General features: G+C 35.8%; 1 protein-coding gene across 6 annotated transcripts in view; it reads right to left on the reverse strand.

Annotated features, from left to right (window-relative positions):
• Positions 1 to 18278, reverse strand: part of HIPK3 (homeodomain interacting protein kinase 3) — a 93714-nt gene that overhangs the window by 58739 nt on the left and 16697 nt on the right. For all 6 annotated transcript variants that reach the window (XM_086677721.1, XM_086677719.1, XM_086677720.1 and 3 more), the window contains exon 2: positions 3039 to 4137. In XM_086677721.1, the coding sequence (XP_086533847.1) occupies positions 3039 to 4135 (1097 nt within the window). In that variant the 5' untranslated portion in view covers positions 4136 to 4137. The remainder of the gene's footprint in view (positions 1 to 3038; positions 4138 to 18278) is intronic.

Raw genomic sequence — 18278 nt, forward strand, 5'->3', positions numbered from 1 at the left:
TAAAAAGGCATAAGGGGATGGGGATACCCTAAACAAAAACTGATAAGCCTAAATTAATTGTTTCTCATTCATTACATACCATTCTGTCAACTATTACAGGCAAAATAGAAAGCATTCTGTACCACAACAACAATGAATGAATGCTAAATTACTCAGTAAACTACAACTGAGTTGTATACAACTCAGTATACAACTGCTTTTCAGGTTACTTTACAGCACACTTTCCGGTCTGTATGTTCTGAAGTGACTCAAACCACAGGCTAGAATTCTATATTTAAGAGAAAAAGATTCATGACCCGAATGCTGCCACCGCACCTCAGAAACACAGCACCTTCTGCTGCTAAAACCTTTTATGCGTTCAAGAGCCCTGTGTGTTCTTGACAGAAACCATACTCATGCAGCTGAATTTAGAACATGCTGACCTTGAGCAAATCAATGCCCTTAGCATGTACTTCTGGCTTATATCACTGCAAGAGGTAGACAGCCTCACCATCTATAGTAGTCAACAATTTCTGGCCACTGTCCCCTGGCTATTTTAAGATATCCCAACACATTTCTGTGTTGCCCAGTTCAAAGAAACAGAATAACACATGAACCTATGTTTAAACACAAATCGTTTACCTTGGAACTTGGGGTATGGGTGTTCATACTGCGATTAGCTCAAAAATATTTAATTTGGTAAGTTTCCACTTCCTGCTTTCATTTTTTAAATACAACATATTTTTAACAAAAAGTTAAAAATCAAGTATAAGACACTTTTGCTTACTGTCTACTCAAATTTATAAGTAAACTTGGTAAAAAACTAAGCCAAAATTGGTGAACAAATATTGAAAAAGATTAATGTTTTACCTGCTATTTTCATGCAAAATTACACTAGATATTAAAACAGCACATGATTAAGGACTATGTGACACTTTCACCAGTCTACCTTAGTATTAACTCTTCTAACTCTTGGATCTAATTAGCATAAAGTCCTTTTAAAAGGTTTTTGTCCAAACAACATAAATCAAAATGCTACTAGCAGAGTCCTTGTTTACAAATTAGAACCTCATTTTTTTTTTAACTCTAAACAAAGAATCTGCAATTTAGCAACTGTATGTATACCTTCTAAAATTCAGGTAAATTATCTACTTGAAATCTATATATAAAAACAAATTCAAAACTTAGTAATTGTACTTAGCAATTATTCATAGCTTTTTTTTTTTACTCATTCCCAACAGAAGCTAATATTTGTGCAAAGGCCCAATGCTAGAAATCAACATCATAAAATATTTAGCATTTCAGATTGCTTTTTAAAGGATTTCCTTTACTCCCTTGAAACATTTAATAAATGTTTAATAAATGTTCTCAAGTGTAAAAAATAAAGCTTTTTTTTTTTTTTTTTTTTTTTTTTACTCTCATCCAAAAGATTTCAATAAAGAAAAGGAGTATAGGTATCACACAGAGCTAAATCTGATATGCACTATAATGCAGGACCCAAATAAAATGAAGTCATTTACTAACAAGTGAACTAAATATAGAGCCCAAGCAGCTGGAGCCTAGAGTTTATATAATATGCTAGCTGACAACTAAAAGCTCTTAAGACAGAACCCATAGAGTACAAAGGGAAGGGGAAAAAAACACTACTCTTCTCATGCTGTTAAATAAGATTTTGAAATAATTATTCCAGCAAAAAAAATGAACTAAAAACTAATCCTGTATTCCATTACATTAAAAAAAAATCTGTCAGAAATACAGAGGATCAAATAAATGTAATTATATATTAAATAAGACTTAATACTGTAATTAACTACAAAGCTTTTAAATCATGTAAAAGGTTTTAAGAATAGTATCTAGCACTCTAATACCAAAAATCTTACAACCAGGAATATACTAAAGAATAGACTATATTCCTAATTTCTAATATATATTTTAATAAATTGTCACTAAGTGATATATATGGGACTCCTTCTAATAACCTACTAATGGTAGGATATATATGGGACTCCTTCTAATAACCTACTAATGGTAGGGCATATATCTGGAGTTCATTTTTTGTAGTAGCTAATTAATTTCTCCTATATAGTGTCCTGGGTACTAAAGTATGTATTTGTAAGACACTAATCAGAATGAGAGGTATAGTAAAAAGGTAGATACAAAACCAGAAAAAAAAACAACCCTTGCTGGGCCTAAATTTATAACCCTCATGTTCTAACAATCTTCAACAACAAACTGCATGTATCTGTCTATTCACTAACTTATAAAATGGCCAATATTGGCAAGCTCCTGTATTTACCCAGTTTTGGGGCTCTAGAGCATATTTCATTCTAGCTGAAATGAAAACAGTATCTCAAAATTATAGAACCATGAATCCAAAACCATTTTACATACTCAAGAAGATATTTTGAATCCTGGTAATCATTAGCCCTTAAGACTACATATTGACACTCCAAGCTAGCATTGTATTAATCATGACACTATAGCACTTTATCAATATTTACATGGAAATTATTTTCTTTTTTAAATTCCACCCATAGCACCAACACCAAAATAACATTACCCATAACATATAGATGGAAGCATAATCAAACCTGTTATGGAAAAGTCACCTAAACATTCAAGGCAGCCATGAAGTGTGTCTGAATCTCAGTATCACTAATCAAAATAACTTTCTGAATTCTTATCTAAGTATTCAGTCACATCTAATTACCTTTAATAAACTAGTTCTCTTAAGTGCCAAAATACTCAAAGATATATACAAAAATTACTATGAACCCTTTCCCAACATTTGAAGACTTCTGTTTGATCATCATTAATAACCTATCACTCCTTCAGGTCATGGAACTTTGGCATGGAGCTGCTGGGGAGATTTCTACTCTGTTTAGGCAGATTTTATGCCTAAATTTTAAAAATCTTCTTAACACCTCAAATCTAAACCAATCTTGTCTGGATTTATTTATTTACCCAAGCCATCTTTTTTACCATGTACACACACAAAATTATTTCATTTAGCCAAAATTCAACATTTATTAAAGAGCCAAAAGGTAGTTGTCACCTACCTGTAGTACCGAGATTGTAGATATGTTGAACAAACAGTCTTTGATACATGACTGGCCGACCCAAAGTCTATCACCTTAACCCTGTATGGCTGCCGAACAGGATCCACCAGCATAATATTTTCTGGTTTGAGGTCAGCATGAATTAAACCAAGACTTTTCAATTTTTTCAGTGCAGTGGCCACTTGTTGAAGAATGGGTCGAATTACTTTTAGTGGCAGGGGGCTGAACTTATTTTGTTTCAAAAAGTCATACAAGTTTTGTTCCAGCATCTCAAAAACTAAACAAGTATGGTTACGGTGCTGAAAGCATTCATAAGCTCGTACAAAGTTATATTCATCAGCATTTTCAGTACTGAGTCTTGCTAATATGCTCACTTCTATTTGACCTTGACGTGCATAAGAAGGGTGATTCTTCAAAATTTTGATTGCTACAATTTCATTTGTCCCTCTTTTCCAGCATTTGACTACCTGGCCAAAAGTGCCTCGACCAAGAAAATCAAGGACTTCATAAGTATTTTTCATGGAGCATAAGACTTCATGCTGTACTAACTGATAGTCACCTTCTCCAGTGGTACAATTCTGTTTTGTTCCTGTGGTAGTTGTCACAACTGTCACTGGATTTCCCATGTTGGTTTGCAACATTGCAGGAAGTATGGACAATTCATCAACAATCTGCATTGCGCTGCTATGATTATCCAACTCCTCACTCTTGCGCTTCAATCCACATCGCTGGGGGCCTTCTAGGAAACTGAACCTGTGTCGCCACGCCCCAATCTGAGGTGCCTCCACTTGAGCTTGCTGTGCCTGAGCTGCTATGACCTTTGTAGCACCCGCAGTGTTTTTTAAAACAACAGCACTTGTCTGCAACGAAAAGTTGTGTCCTCGAGGTCTGTTAAATGGTATCTTTGTCTGAAAAACACTACCCTTCGTGGGAGGATGAGAATTTCCAATATTTTTACCATTCACATAGGTCCGTGGATAGTTTCTTTCCTGGAATACACAACTGCTTGGCTCTACTTTGAGTTTCTTCACACTACAAAAGGCACTTGACTGAGTTTGATAAACATACGGTGGGTAGACCAAGACTTGTGAGGCCATACCTGGGGGGGGGGGGGGGGTAGGGAGGAAAGAAAAACACATTATTAACTACAAAAAAAAAATTGTTTTTAATTTTAAATCTCAAAGAAAACTTTCAAGGGTCAAGTCCATAATTCATAAAAATAATTAAACTCCATTAAGATTTTTTTCCCTTAGAGAAGATAAGCATTTTAGTATCTCCATCTTAGCTAATTAAACCTTCAGCTATTTTGAGTATTGCATATAAGCCTGGGAATAAAAAACTGAGTGCATTTAGTTAACCAAAAAATACCTACCAAGCAGCTGTAATGCCCCAAGATATACCCTAGGAACTATGCCAACCATTTTTCTCCCAAAAGGGAAAAATACAGATCCCTTAACTATACACATTTGGCAAAGGTAAAGCATTCTATCACCAAATTATCATTTATGAACCAATGACAAGGAAAGAAAACATACACTGCATAAATAGAGTCACATTCCTTATAGCTAAAGTTCAAGAAATGCCCCAGAAAAAATAATCAATTGTAAAAATTGTAAATAAGACATAGGTCCTTTGCATGATGTTCTCCTTACTTAACATCTTTTTCCACATCCACCCTTGTACACTTAAGTGGACTTCTTTACATTCAGATCAAAGTGATGCAAAACCTTCTTGCTGAAGATTTACCTGGAACACACACTCGCCACTCACTCTCTAGGCCACAGTTGGGCATTCAGTGCTCAATAAAAGCTTCTATGTTCTTCTAATTAGCATTCATGACATGATATTACATTACACTCCAATTGTGAGTGTATCCATCAGTCTTTCACACTAGATCTGAAACAAGGTGCCCAGGATATAGAGTTGGTGCTCAATAAATATGGTAAATAAAGTTGGTCAAATTAATTTTAAAATATTTCCACTCCCCACAATTTAAAAATCTATATTGTATTAACTGGGCAGTCTCATACTGTTTTAACAAATCAAACATCAATTCCTTAATTCAAAAACAACAGATTGCCATCACAGTACGTAATATATGTAAAATATTTAAAATATTAAGAGTTACCACCTATGGAAGGAATTACTATGCAGAGGTTTAATAAATGCTTTATTTGCAATATTTTATTTAACCATATTAATATCTTCCCAATTTGCTGTTAAGAAAACTAAAACTCAAGAGGAATTAGGTAATTGGCCAAGGTCACATAGCTAGGGTGTAGTAAAAGAACAGGAAAATACATTGCCCTCTTGGGGCATAAATTTATGCCTCCTTCAACTTCCTAAATTTTTTTTTTTTTTTTAAGATTTTATTTCTGGGGCACCTGGGTGGCTCAGTTGGTTAAGCATCCAACTCTTGGTTTCAGCTCAGGTCATGATCTCCTGGTTTGACTGTTTGAGCCCCACACTGGGGTCTGCACTGACAGTGCAGAGCCTGCTTGGGATTTTCTCTTCCTCTCTCTCTGCCCCTCCCCTGCTTCTGCTCTCTCTCAAAATAAATAAATAAACACTTCTTAATAACTACCTACCACATTCCTAAACTGACCTGGATCTAGTAAGAAATGAGCAATAAAACCTTATTAGACAAATTAAGATTTGATGTTCAATGTGTAAGAAAAAATTGTAAATTGAAATTCTGGGTTCCAAACCATTTCACCCAGCATCAGAAGAAGTTTCAAAATTCCACCAATTTTTCTCCTTTTAATGAGGCGAAGCCACAGGGAAAACTCCTTCTAAACATATTGAACCATCATCTAATTCACTTAATGTTTGTGAGGGCCGCCAACCTTATCTTCAACAATTTAGCATTACCGTGATTCCCATTTCAAACCACTTCTGTGATCGACACCCACAGACATAGACTGAGAGAAACAGATGATGAAACTGACAAAAAAATATCTAAAACATCTATTATAAATATACTTGTGGATTTAAAGACACGCATGAACATAAATAGGAGAGACATAAAAAGCATCTTTAAAAGGGAACCGGTGAGCCTAGAAAACCATGTATTGTCATACAGACAAAGGAAAAGTAATTTGACAATATCTAACAAAACTGACATAGAATCAGGCACCTCAGATATAGTAAAAGAATATTCATGCAGTATAACCTAAACACTCATTCAAAAAGCACTGGGTAAATACAAGACCAACTACAATCTTGCCATTTGCAACTACGTGGATGGAACTGGAGGGTATTATGCTAAATGAAATTAGTCAGTCAGAGAAAGACAAAAATCATATAACTTCACTCATAAGGGAAGAGAAACAAAAATAATATAAAAACAGGGAGTGGGACAAAACAGAAGAGACTCATAAATACGGAGAACAAACTGAGGGTTGCTGGAGGGGTTGTGGGAGGGGGGATGGGCTAAATGGGTAAGTGGCATTAAGGAATCTACTCCTGAAATCATTGCTTCACTACAGGCTAATTTGGATGTAAATTTTAAAAAATAAAAAATAAAGTTAAAAAATTAAAAAAAAAAAGAATGAAAATAATCTACCCTGTTATGGACTGATTCCCATATTGTTGTATGAAAAAAGCAAGATTCAGAAAAATGTGTACTTTACAATAGAATTATTAGGGTGCCTGAGTGGCTCAGTTGGTTGAATGTCCAACTTCAGCTCAGGTCATGATCTTGCAGCTCAGGAGTTCAAGCCCGGCATCGGGCTCTCTGCTGTCAGCATGGAAGCCACTTTGGATCCTCTGCCCCCCTCTTTCTCTGCTCCTCCCCTACTCACTCTCTCTGTCTCTCAAAATAAATACACTTAAAAAAAAATATTTGCATATACACTGAATATCTGTATACATATAAAGTGTGGGTTTCTTTGCCCCAGAGGAGAGTAACAAGAATTCTGGAGGCAAATGACAAAGATTTACTTTTCATTGTATATCCTTTTTACCACTTTAATTTTCACTATGTATGTATATTGCTCAGTCATTTGGGCATCTGACTTCAGCTTAGGTTATGATCTCATGACTTGTGAGTTCGAGCCCCGTGTCAGGCTCTGTGCTGACAGCTCTGAGCCTGGAGCCTGCTTCGGATTCTGTGTCTCCCTCTCTCTCTCTCTGCCCCTTCCTGCTCATGCTCTCTCGCCTTCAAAAATAAACATTAAAAAAAATTATAAAATATATAGATTTCATATTTAGAGATGAAATAATATACTGGGATTTGCTTCAAAATAATAGAGAAAATAGATGAGGATATGAATAAAATGAAATTAGCTATATACTGTACTTCATAGGATCTTGATGATCAAGTAAAAAGCGTTTCTACTTTTGCATGTTTACACTTTTCTTTAATAAAGAGTTAAGTGAAAATATTTAAAGATTCTGATTCAGTAGGTCTGTAGTGAGGTCCAGGCATCTGCATGTGTACAAGCTCCCAAGGCCATTTAGATTCACACTAACATCTGAGAAAAAATGATCTAGTTTATATAAAAACCGTAGCAAATTTAAGCCCTACCAATTCAAGGTCCTCAAGTCTCAAAAGGCGAGGATGAAATCCTAGGGAACAGAATGCATACCACTCTTGGCCAATCCATGCCATTAAAAAAATTTTTTTTAACATTTATTCATTTTTGAGAGACAGAGCATGAGTGGGGGAGGGGCACAGACAGAGGGAGCTGTCAGCACAGGGCCCAAGGCAGGGCCCAAACTCACGAAGCGTGATATCATGACCTGAGCTGAAGTCAGACGCTTAACCAACTGAGCCACTCAGGCACCCTATGCCAATCCCATGCCATTTGAAAGCGAGGCGTTATATGAACAACAGCTGACATCCAGGTAACTGACATACTGATATTTAAGAAACTACTACAATTTCTGAACTCTGGGGGCGCCTGGGTGGCTCAGTCGGTTGAACTTCTGACTTCGGCTCAGGTCTTGATCTTGCAGTCCGTGGGTTCAAGCCCCACGTCAGGCTCTGTGCTGACCACTCAGAGCCTGGAGCCTGCTTGGGATTTCCGTCTCCCTCTCTCTCTGCCCCTCCCCCATTCACTCTCTGTTTCTCAAAAATAAATAAATGTTAAACAAAATATATTAAAAGAAATTTTTTTTCTGAACTCTGCTGTTCCTACCTTTTCTTCCCCAACATTCCGAGCTAGAAGGCAAACAAGCCAAGAGCCCCAACCAAGGTTAAATAAAGGAAACTCAGAAAATTACCCCTCACCAAGCACTGTGCTGGGCAGAGCCAATCTCAAAGGAGACTTTAGAAAATAAACACAGATAGGAATGTCCCATCATATACATAACACATAAGAAAGGGTGAGGGTGGTGCTGGAGACAGCTATCATAAAGGACCACAAGCAAAGAACTCTAAATTACTAATTAACTTGGCCACTGTGACTCCCTGCCATATCCAGGTATTAAGTCTTTTCTTCTCCCAATCCTCCATCAGATAAAACTCATGGTCTGATAAGAGTATCTTATACTTGAAGTTTATGGATTTTATACAGTACAGTAAGTAAGGAGAGTACAGGAGCTGCTTAAGTCCATGGAGTCTAAAACACAGACTCAGTACAATACTATTATTACCTATTATTTTCACTGCAATTCAAATTACATTATACCTCTGTAGCTTTATTATTTATGACTTTGTCATTTGTTCTTATCAACTGACTAAGAAATGAAGTTTTGAAACACTACCCCTTTGTGAGCTGGGGCTGCCTATAATATATCACTCAGAGGATGGTGAAGACTCCTGTGAGAGCAACCATTAAGCTTCCATTCCTCAAGCATAATAATCTCAGGTACTTTAATAGGGCCTTATTTTTCCAACCCTCTAAAAGACTTTAAGACCCATCTGAATTGTATCCAAATTTTTCACATCCTTTTACAATTACCAAAACAGCAATGTAACCAACATTGACACCCACAAACCTGAGTCTGTCTGACCACCACTAACCAGGTTTTCTACTTTTTTCCCTTTTCAGGCTTTCTGAAAAGGGAGGAAGCAAAAATAGAAATACTTTACTATCTTACATTCAATTTATTAGCCAATATTAAAATTCTGAACAATTCTACCAAACTTATACAAAACCCATAGGTAACTGGGTTCTTCTTCAAAATGTATGTGACAGCACAAATAGATTTGCGTAAACGCAATGATGCCTTTGCATTCTCTTCACTCAACTTTCTCTTACTTGTGCAAATCTCAATTTTTAAATGTACTTCTTTTTAAAAAAATTATGATAAAATATGCAAAACACAAAATTTATCATTTTTAAGTGTGCAGTTCGATGGCATTAAATATATTCACACTGTTGTGCAACAATCATTAGCATCCATCTCCAGAACTTTTCTCCTCTTCCAAAACTGAAACTCTACCCATTAAACAACTGTCCAATGTCCCCTGCCCCAGCCCTTGGCAACCACCGTTCTATGCTCTGTATGAATTTAACTACTCCAGGTACCATACATATGAAATTGTACAGTATTTGCTCTTACGACTGACTTACTTCACTTAGCATAATGTATTCAAGGTTCATCCACGTAGCAGTGTCAGAATTCCCCTGCTTTTTAAGACTAAGTAATATTCCATTGTATGTATATGTCATATTTTCTTTATTCATTCAGCCATCGAAAGATATTGGGGGGTGGGTGCCTTCCTGGCTCAGCCAGTGGAGCATGCAACACTTGATCTTGGGGTTGTGAGTTCAAGTCCCACACTGGGTGTAGAGATTACTTAAAAATACAATCTTAAAAAAAAAAAAGATATTTGGGTTGCTTCCGCCTTTTGACTATCGTGAATAATGCTACTGTGAACACGGATGTACAAATTTCAAGACTCTACTTTCAAATCTTTTGTGTATATACCCACAAGTGGAATTCCTGATTATATAATAATTCTATTTTTAATTTGAGGAATCACTATATTTTCCAGAGCAGCTGTACCATTCAAATTCCAACCAGTAGTGCACAAAGGTTCTAACTTCTCTATATCCTCAACAACACCTATTTTTTTTCTTCTTTTTTATCATAGCCATCTTAATGGGTGTGAGGTGGTATTTCATTGTGGTTTTCAAATCTCTATTTTTAAATCTAATTCATCAGGCCTAGCTGTACTAACACCTAGAGCTTGATGTCATCCATAGCTATAACAAACGAGCTTTCTATTTTTTCATTTGAGTTCTTGACAAATATTAAACATTACACTTAAAACTCTATAGAAACCCACATTATTAGCTGGGCATTCCCAAATGACTACTGAATAATCCCCAGGTCTTTCAGACCATCAGTGGAAAGTACAGAAATTATTACATTACTAAAAGCATCAAGTTTCAATTTAAAACATAAATATGAAAAAGAACAGTATTTCTAAAGATGAACAACAATAAATGAAAATAACAAATAAAATGAAAGTCTTTTAAGAAGCTTTTTTTTTTTTTTTTTTTTTTTACTTAAAGAGAAGCTCAGGACACTAAAAAATTATCTCATAATAAACAGGGATAAGAGACCAAAGCATTAAATTTGTAGCTACTATTCCACAATCAAAATAATAATAATAATAATAATAATAATAATAATAATACAACAACCAACAAAAAAGAAGTCACCTCAATGCAAGTTACCTTAGGGAATATTTTCACTGAACTGGAAATAAGCAAATAGCTACACTAGATCAAAGTAAACCTTTGATTCTGTTTACATAAAAACCCTGCTTTCAGAGTTCTTTTCTGAACATACCTATCAACTGTTTCCAGGATATGTATTAAAATAAGGTAGATACAAGTGAAGTTCACTTTCAAAAATGAACTTATTACCAAACTCTTTAAAAGGAGACAAATGGAACAGGAAATGAAAAATACAGTTAAGACTGTTTTGTCAGTAAAATGTACCAAAGCACCTTTAACCTAATGGCATCAAAGCTAACAGAGTCGGGAGGATTATCCTACGTGAAAACAGTAATGGTATGTTCTACACTGTTAGAGTAGTACCTAGTTCACTAAGAGAATGATGTCTTCAGTCAAATTACCAAACATACATTACAGATTATAACTGCCTTCCAGCAGCTATGATCAGCACCAGAGGCAAAAAGACTGAAAAGCGCTATGTAAAAATCACTGCGCATGCTAAAAACCAAAGAAAACACCACCACTACCACCATCCCCCCACCCCACACAAGCAGTCCCTACTACACCAGATCGCCAGCCTATTCTGGTCTTTACTGGGATCCAAACGTTTCTTCTAGCCCTCTTTCTCTCATCTCAATTAAACCTCAAGATCTGACCTGGGTACGTCAAAACAGCACTTCACATTCTGTCCTCAAAATATTATCGATCTCTTCCTCTGACCTACCATCTCTTTCTGATTATCTATCTCCCACCATGCAAATTCCCAATATCCTTTGCTAAATTCTAGTTCCTCTCCTTCTAGTGCAATACATTCAACATTAACACTTCTCTTATGTAACACAAAAGGCATTTTTTTTTTTTTAATTTTTTTTTTTTTTCCAACGTCTATTTATTTTTGGGACAGAGAGAGACAGAGCATGAACGGGGGAGGGGCAGAGAGAGAGGGAGACACAGAATCGGAAACAGGCTCCAGGCTCCGAGCCATCAGCCCAGAGCCTGACGCGGGGCTCGAACTCACGGACCGCGAGATCGTGACCTGGCTGAAGTCGGACGCTTAACCGACTGCGCCACCCAGGCGCCCCGCAAAAGGCATTTTTAAAGATGCTTAGCAGTAAAAGAATCCAAAATTCTAAATCTGAATAGTGGCTCTCAATCCTTTTCCTGACACACTTCAGGTATGATGAAGTTAGAAGAAGTGAAACACTTTAGAGGAGGTAGTATTCAAAAGCAAAACTTTTTCAGAGAAGTAAAAGCACTTTAGGGAAGGTGGTCTTTACTGAAACATTTTTATGTGCAAATCAGAAAGTAAGCCATTCCAAGAAAGGAGCTTTGTGCATCAATATAATGACTTTCAACCCTGCAGAATGTCTTTTTGAAAATAACAGGGTCAACCTAATTCACTCAGCTAGTGGGCCAAACAGGAATTACGCTGTTCATAAACGACTTTTGCATTCCTCACAAAGTCTAGAAAAGAGTTAAATGAATAAAACCTAAAGCTGTGTTAGCGCCACACATCTTTTCAAACTTACTTTTTTCTAAGATACAGCAAACATAAGTTGTATTATAACTCAAAGTTTTGTACAAATGTCCGTGCCTTGAGTTCACAAAGTCTGACAAAGAGATCAAAGGAGATAGAATGAAGTCTTCAAGTAGCAATATTGTCTATAATCTAGTTTCATGTAAATAATAGATTATTCCAACTTGGTTTACCCAGAAAAATTTTGCTTTCATGAATATACCTAGAAAATAAGTATACCTAGAAAATATGCTTCAACTGAAAATCTGTCAACATTTCATAGAGGGGATTAAGGGACATTTTTCTTAAGAGCTTTAAAACTGAAAGATAAGGTATTAAATACAGAGAAGAATACTAAAAACAAGTATTACACTATTTTAATGACACAGTGATTGATTAAAGCCAGGAATTAAACAATTTGTTACTGCAATGGTATTTTGACCAATTTTGAAACCTCTCATAACCACAATATTTTATTATATTAACATGAATTTGTTGTATGTCCTCTCAAAAAATCATGTAACAGCCCATGAAATACTTATGGTGATACCACGAATGAAAACCTTTAGATAAAAGCTGTACAATTTGAGCTGAAGTTTAAATTTCTACTAATTGGCCTAATTTCAACTTCTTTTTCAAATGATAAATGAGTTAGTAATCTATGAAAGTTGTATCAAATTCACTTTTTAAACATCTTACAACTAAATCCACTGTGAATACTATCAAATAATGTTTTAATATTATTTTAATTCTACCTTTACCATACTTATATCTTACTACAATTAGCCTATTCTCAGTTACAAGTTTGAAATTTAAAGATTCAATTACTTGAAGCAAAAGAAAAAAAGTTTAGCTTCCTTCATTAGTACCTAAACTTTAGTTTGTGACAATGAAATATAGATGAATCTATCAGTGTTTTTTAGGACAACTTCAAAGAAATACATCATATTTTGTGGAAGAAAAAGAAAAAAACTACTAATTTAATCCAACGGAAAACTCTTTTATAAATTATTGGCACTTGTAAGTTCAAATTTTCGGTGCTATTTTTTTAAAAATTAAGTTAATTTACCTGAATTTAATCACTCTTGCCTTTTTTAAAGATTTTTTTCTTTAAGTAATGTCTCTACACCCAAAGTAGGGCTTGAACTCACAAACCCAAGATCAAGAGCCACATACTCCACTGACTGAGCAAGCCAGGGGCCCCACAGTCCGGCCTTTTTTTCTTTAATATGTACAAACTTCAAAGGTAAAAGAGTTTATAAACTCTTTTATATTTTGTATGGTCTGAATAGGTAACCCATATGCTTCATTTTGGAATGGCTACCCACCTCACCCTACCCCATCCAAAAACTTTATTATTTAAAAAAAAAAAAAACTGCTTTATTATCTAAAAAAAAACCCTCCAGTTAGTTATTTTCCAAGTTTTTAACATATAATGACCCCTGTGAACTTATTATGAGAATTTTACATTGCTGTGTTTGTCCCTCATTACATTTAAACAGTTTCACACCCACATGCTCTAACTATTCTCCAACTGAAGTGCTAGAATTTTCAAGAGGATAAATGTAAAGAGGGGGAAAACCTTCACCAACTATAGATATTTCTACCTTTCAATTCTAAAGAACATTAAAGGGGGAAGAAAAAAAAAACAAACCTCTGCATCTATAAATGTCTTACAACACAAAATACACCAGGGTCAGCCTAGAGGTTTGTATTTTTATACCTTTCAGTTTAAAATTAATGTTACGTTTTTAACAAATCACAAACCTCTGAAAAGATTTTTTTTTAAAAACAAAGAAAAGGCACAACAAGGAAAATATGGGAAAAGCTGACTTTACTAAAATTTAAAATTTGTATGTATTTATTCAATGATAACACAAAGATAAGCCATAGAAACGAAGATACTGGCAACACATGTAACCAACAAAAGATCTGAAGAAATCATATTGTGTTTGGCAAAATTCAGTAGGAAAGTGGATAAAAAAATATATACAAGCAATTCACAGGTAAGGAAATGCATGACAAAAGACTTATTAAAAAAAATTGTCAGCCCCATTAGTAATAAGGAAAACACTCATTAAAACTACAGTAAGATGCCATTTTATACCCATCAGACTGACAAAAAGTAGGATAATACCCAATGTTAAAAAGTTGTAGGTCCACAGAGGATAAAGAAGTACAATCACTTTAGGGAGCAAAGCTGAAAATGGACATAGTTCATAATCTAGCAATTCTTCCAGGTATACATCCTGCCTACAGAAATTCACATAGGTACAAAAAAATTAAAAATTAAAAATTTAAAAAAATTTTAAAAACCCACAGGTAAATCAATGTTCTGTATATTTATAGAACACTGCTGTTCTGTATATTTATAGCAAAATTTTGAAAAAACCTGATTGTCAGAAAAGAATAGTGTGGCTTTTTCATAAAATGCACACAATACAATGGTGGCCTATACCACAATAATCATGTATTTATATACCACAAATAAAGAGAAAACAACAATTATAAGGATGTGACATCACTGATTTTAAGATGTATCACAATTTCGAAGATGTTAAAATATGGGAGAAATCGTGTATGTTAGAATTAATGATGTGCAGCAAAATGAATTCACTGAAAATACATATATGAACATGGATAAATCTCAACAAAAAACAAGTTGCAGAAGTACACTATCATATGTGAAAAAACTAATAACAGACAAATCTATACTGTATTTAGATATATTAATTTCGTGGGACACTTGGGTGGCTTAGTCGGTTGAGTGTCTGATTTCGGCTCAGGTCATGATCTCACAGCTCATGAGTTCAAGCCCTGCATCAAGCTCGCTGCTGTCAGCACAGAGCCTGCTTCAGATCTTTTGTCTCCCTCTCTCTCTCTGCCCCTTCCCTGCTGGCACTCTCTCTCAAAAATAAATAAATCTTTAGATATATTAATTATGTGGTCAAAGTATAAAAACACCCACGGAAATGATAAACGTGCCAGGAAGAAAGGAAAAACGAGAGACTTCAACTATGTGACTTTTATTTTGCACCCAGGATGGCAACTGTATAGAGTTGATTATATTACTCCCTATACTTTCACAGCCTAAATTTACATTAACGTTTAAATGAAGAGGGAAAAAAATCGACCAGAGAATAGAATAATCTCTTCAACTGAATGTATTTTTTAAAGAAAAAATATAAATAACCATTTTAGATATATTGTATTAGCATATTCAATAGCCATATCCTATTTCAGTCTTTTTTTTTTTTTTTTTTTTTCAATTTTTCTTTCAATTCAAATCAAGTAAAGCCATTTAGGAGCAGAAAGACATAGCAATGAAATATGTTTTCTCATTGATGAGCTTCTTCTAGCAAAAGGGAAACACATGTATCCACATAACTACGTCACTAACAAGGGCAGTGACCTAAGATGTACAAGATATGCAGGTAGCAAAGAAAATAGAAATGATTGAAGAATGCCCTGAAAGAGCACAAAAGGATTCACTAAATTAACCTATGAACTAATTTTTTTAAGTTTATTTATTTATTTTGAGAGAAAGAGAAAACACATTGTGAGAGCAAGAACAGGGGAGGAACAGAGGTGGGGGGCTGGGGGGAAAGAATCCCAAGCAGGCTCCTGGCTGTGAGCACTGAGCCAGACACAGGGCTCAATCTCAGATCTCACAAACCGTGCTCTCATGACCTGAGCAGAAATCAAGAGTTGGATGCTTAATCAACTGAGCCACCCAGGTGCCCCCCCACTCCCGCATTAGCTAAAATTTGAAGTATCATGGGAAGAAGTCTCCTATGTAGAAAAGAATATTCCATGAGATAGAAATCAAAGCATATACCAAGTCAGAGACTAATGAAAATATGACATATTAGCTTTGCTTGGCTAGAGAAAAGGACCACAAATTATGGTTGGCCAAATCCAACCCAGCCTGTTTTGTATGGTCCACGTAGTAAGAATGGTTTTTACTTTTTAAAGGTTGTTTGAAAAAAAAAAAAAAAATTTGTAACAGAGACCATACACGGCTTGCAAAACTAAACTATTTGCCATCTAGCCCTATAAAAAAGTTCACTAACCTCCACACTAGAACATAACTTGCCAGGAGAGTAGGCTGCTGGAGAAAACAATGATCCTTGAGAAGAAAGACAACTGTAAAAAAAAAAGAGCACCGATCATGAAGAACCTTGTGTTCCTTGTTAAGGATCTATAGGGGATGGGATGCCTCTCAAGGGTTTTAAATAGAAAACCGACATAATCATATTTGTATTTTAGAAAGATCACTCAGGCAAAGTTCTAAAGGATGAAGTGGACAGAAACAAACAACGGAAACAACAGTTGAAAGACTACTTAATAGTCCAGATAACAGCTGATCAGAGTCCCAGCAAAGACAGTACCAAGGAATGAAACAGAGTATGGATTACCAATAGGTAGCCAGGAGGAAGAACCACAAAGCTCAGTGAGGAGTGGGGAAAAACACAACCATGTTTCTGGCTTGAAAAACTGATAGCTGGGGTGCCTGGTTGGCTCAGTCGGTTAAGCATCCCACTCTTGATTTGGGCTCAGGTCATGATCTCATGGTTTCATGAGTTCGAGACCCACATCAGCCTCCACCAGCAGCACAGAGCCTGCTTGGGATTTTCTCTCTCCCTCTCTCTGCCCCTCCCCCACGCACACTGTCTCTGTCTCTCTCAAATAAATAAAACAAACTTATTAAAAAAAAAAAAAAAGTTAGCCAAGTGATAACAGAAAATATTAAAAAAAAAAACAAGAAAATTGAGAGAAAAAGTTGGATTTTAGACATGATGATTTTGGGGTGCCTTGTGATGTAGCCCAATTCCCCTAAATGTATATTCTTAAAGAAAGGCCTGCAAGTAGGTAGTTTACTTAGGAAGTTCCCACCCCAGGAGGCAGGAGTGAAGAACCCGGGAATAAGTCAGGAAAGAGAGGAAAGTAATTCATAAAATTCACCATTTGGCAACAATCATAATTACTGATTGAAACAACAGATGCAACAGACGCAAAAACTAGTGGGAGAAGGCTTTAAAGATAACAGAATATTACTGTTGGGAGACAATTCACTGTGGTCTCTCATGTTTCTCCTGGTCTTACAAGCAACATCACTGCCTATGTTCCAGAGTATCTTTTCAAAGGATATTTCTATATCCCTGAACATCCCTGGAAGGTAGAGATAGTATAGTGTCTTCCTCCAGGGCAAAGGGCAGGTTGCTTAATGTTCAGTATAATAAAGATAATGACACCCTCTTGGTCAAATGTCAGGCAGGCTTCCTGCCCCTTATGAAAGATTCAAGTTTCCTAAGCCTAGAGTTCCTCTCCTGTAATGCAACTGCTTTTGTGCAGGAGTTACCTGGCTGCCCTGTTCACATCACCCTGTAGGGAATTCAGTTGAGGAAGCAGGGCAAATACTGACACAGTGACTATTGCTACTGCTCTGAGTAAGAAGGTCCTTTATCTCTGACCAAACAGTCTATCTTCTGCCAGCTTCCATGGCATACTAATAATCAAAGGAAAGCTTTGATGGCATACATACTAATCAAAGGAAAGAAATCAGTAGGTGCCACCTTAATTAAGTGATCAATGTTAAAATCTGTAGTAATGGCACCTATCATGTGCCTCCTGATATGAATGTTCTAAGAGGTATACATTTTACTATGATATTTCTAAGCACAAGAAAACAAATCCAAACAGGGCCATTCTTCAAAATAACTGGCAGCATTCTACAAAAATGTCGATGTCGGAAAATAACATGAAGACTAAGAAACTTTTCAGATTACAGAAAACTAAAGAGACATAAAAACTGAATAGTCGGGGCACCTGGGTGGCTCAGTTGGTTGAGTATCTGACTTTGGCTTAGGTCATGATCTCACAGCTTGTGAGTTTGAGCCCCGCTTCCGGTTCTGTGCTGACAGCTCAGAACCTGGAGCCAGCTTTGGATTCTATGTCCCCCTCTCTCTTTGTCCCTCCCCTACTCTCTCTCAAAAAATAAATAAACATTTCAAAAAAAAAAAAATGAACAGTCTTTGCTTTTAGGAAAAACATTAGGGGCAAAAAATATACATATATTAGGGGTAA

This window comes from Puma concolor, chromosome D1 (genome assembly GCF_028749965.1).
Source record: "Puma concolor isolate L17-30 chromosome D1, mPumCon1.1.hap2, whole genome shotgun sequence".
NCBI classification, from domain to species: domain Eukaryota; kingdom Metazoa; phylum Chordata; class Mammalia; order Carnivora; family Felidae; genus Puma; species Puma concolor.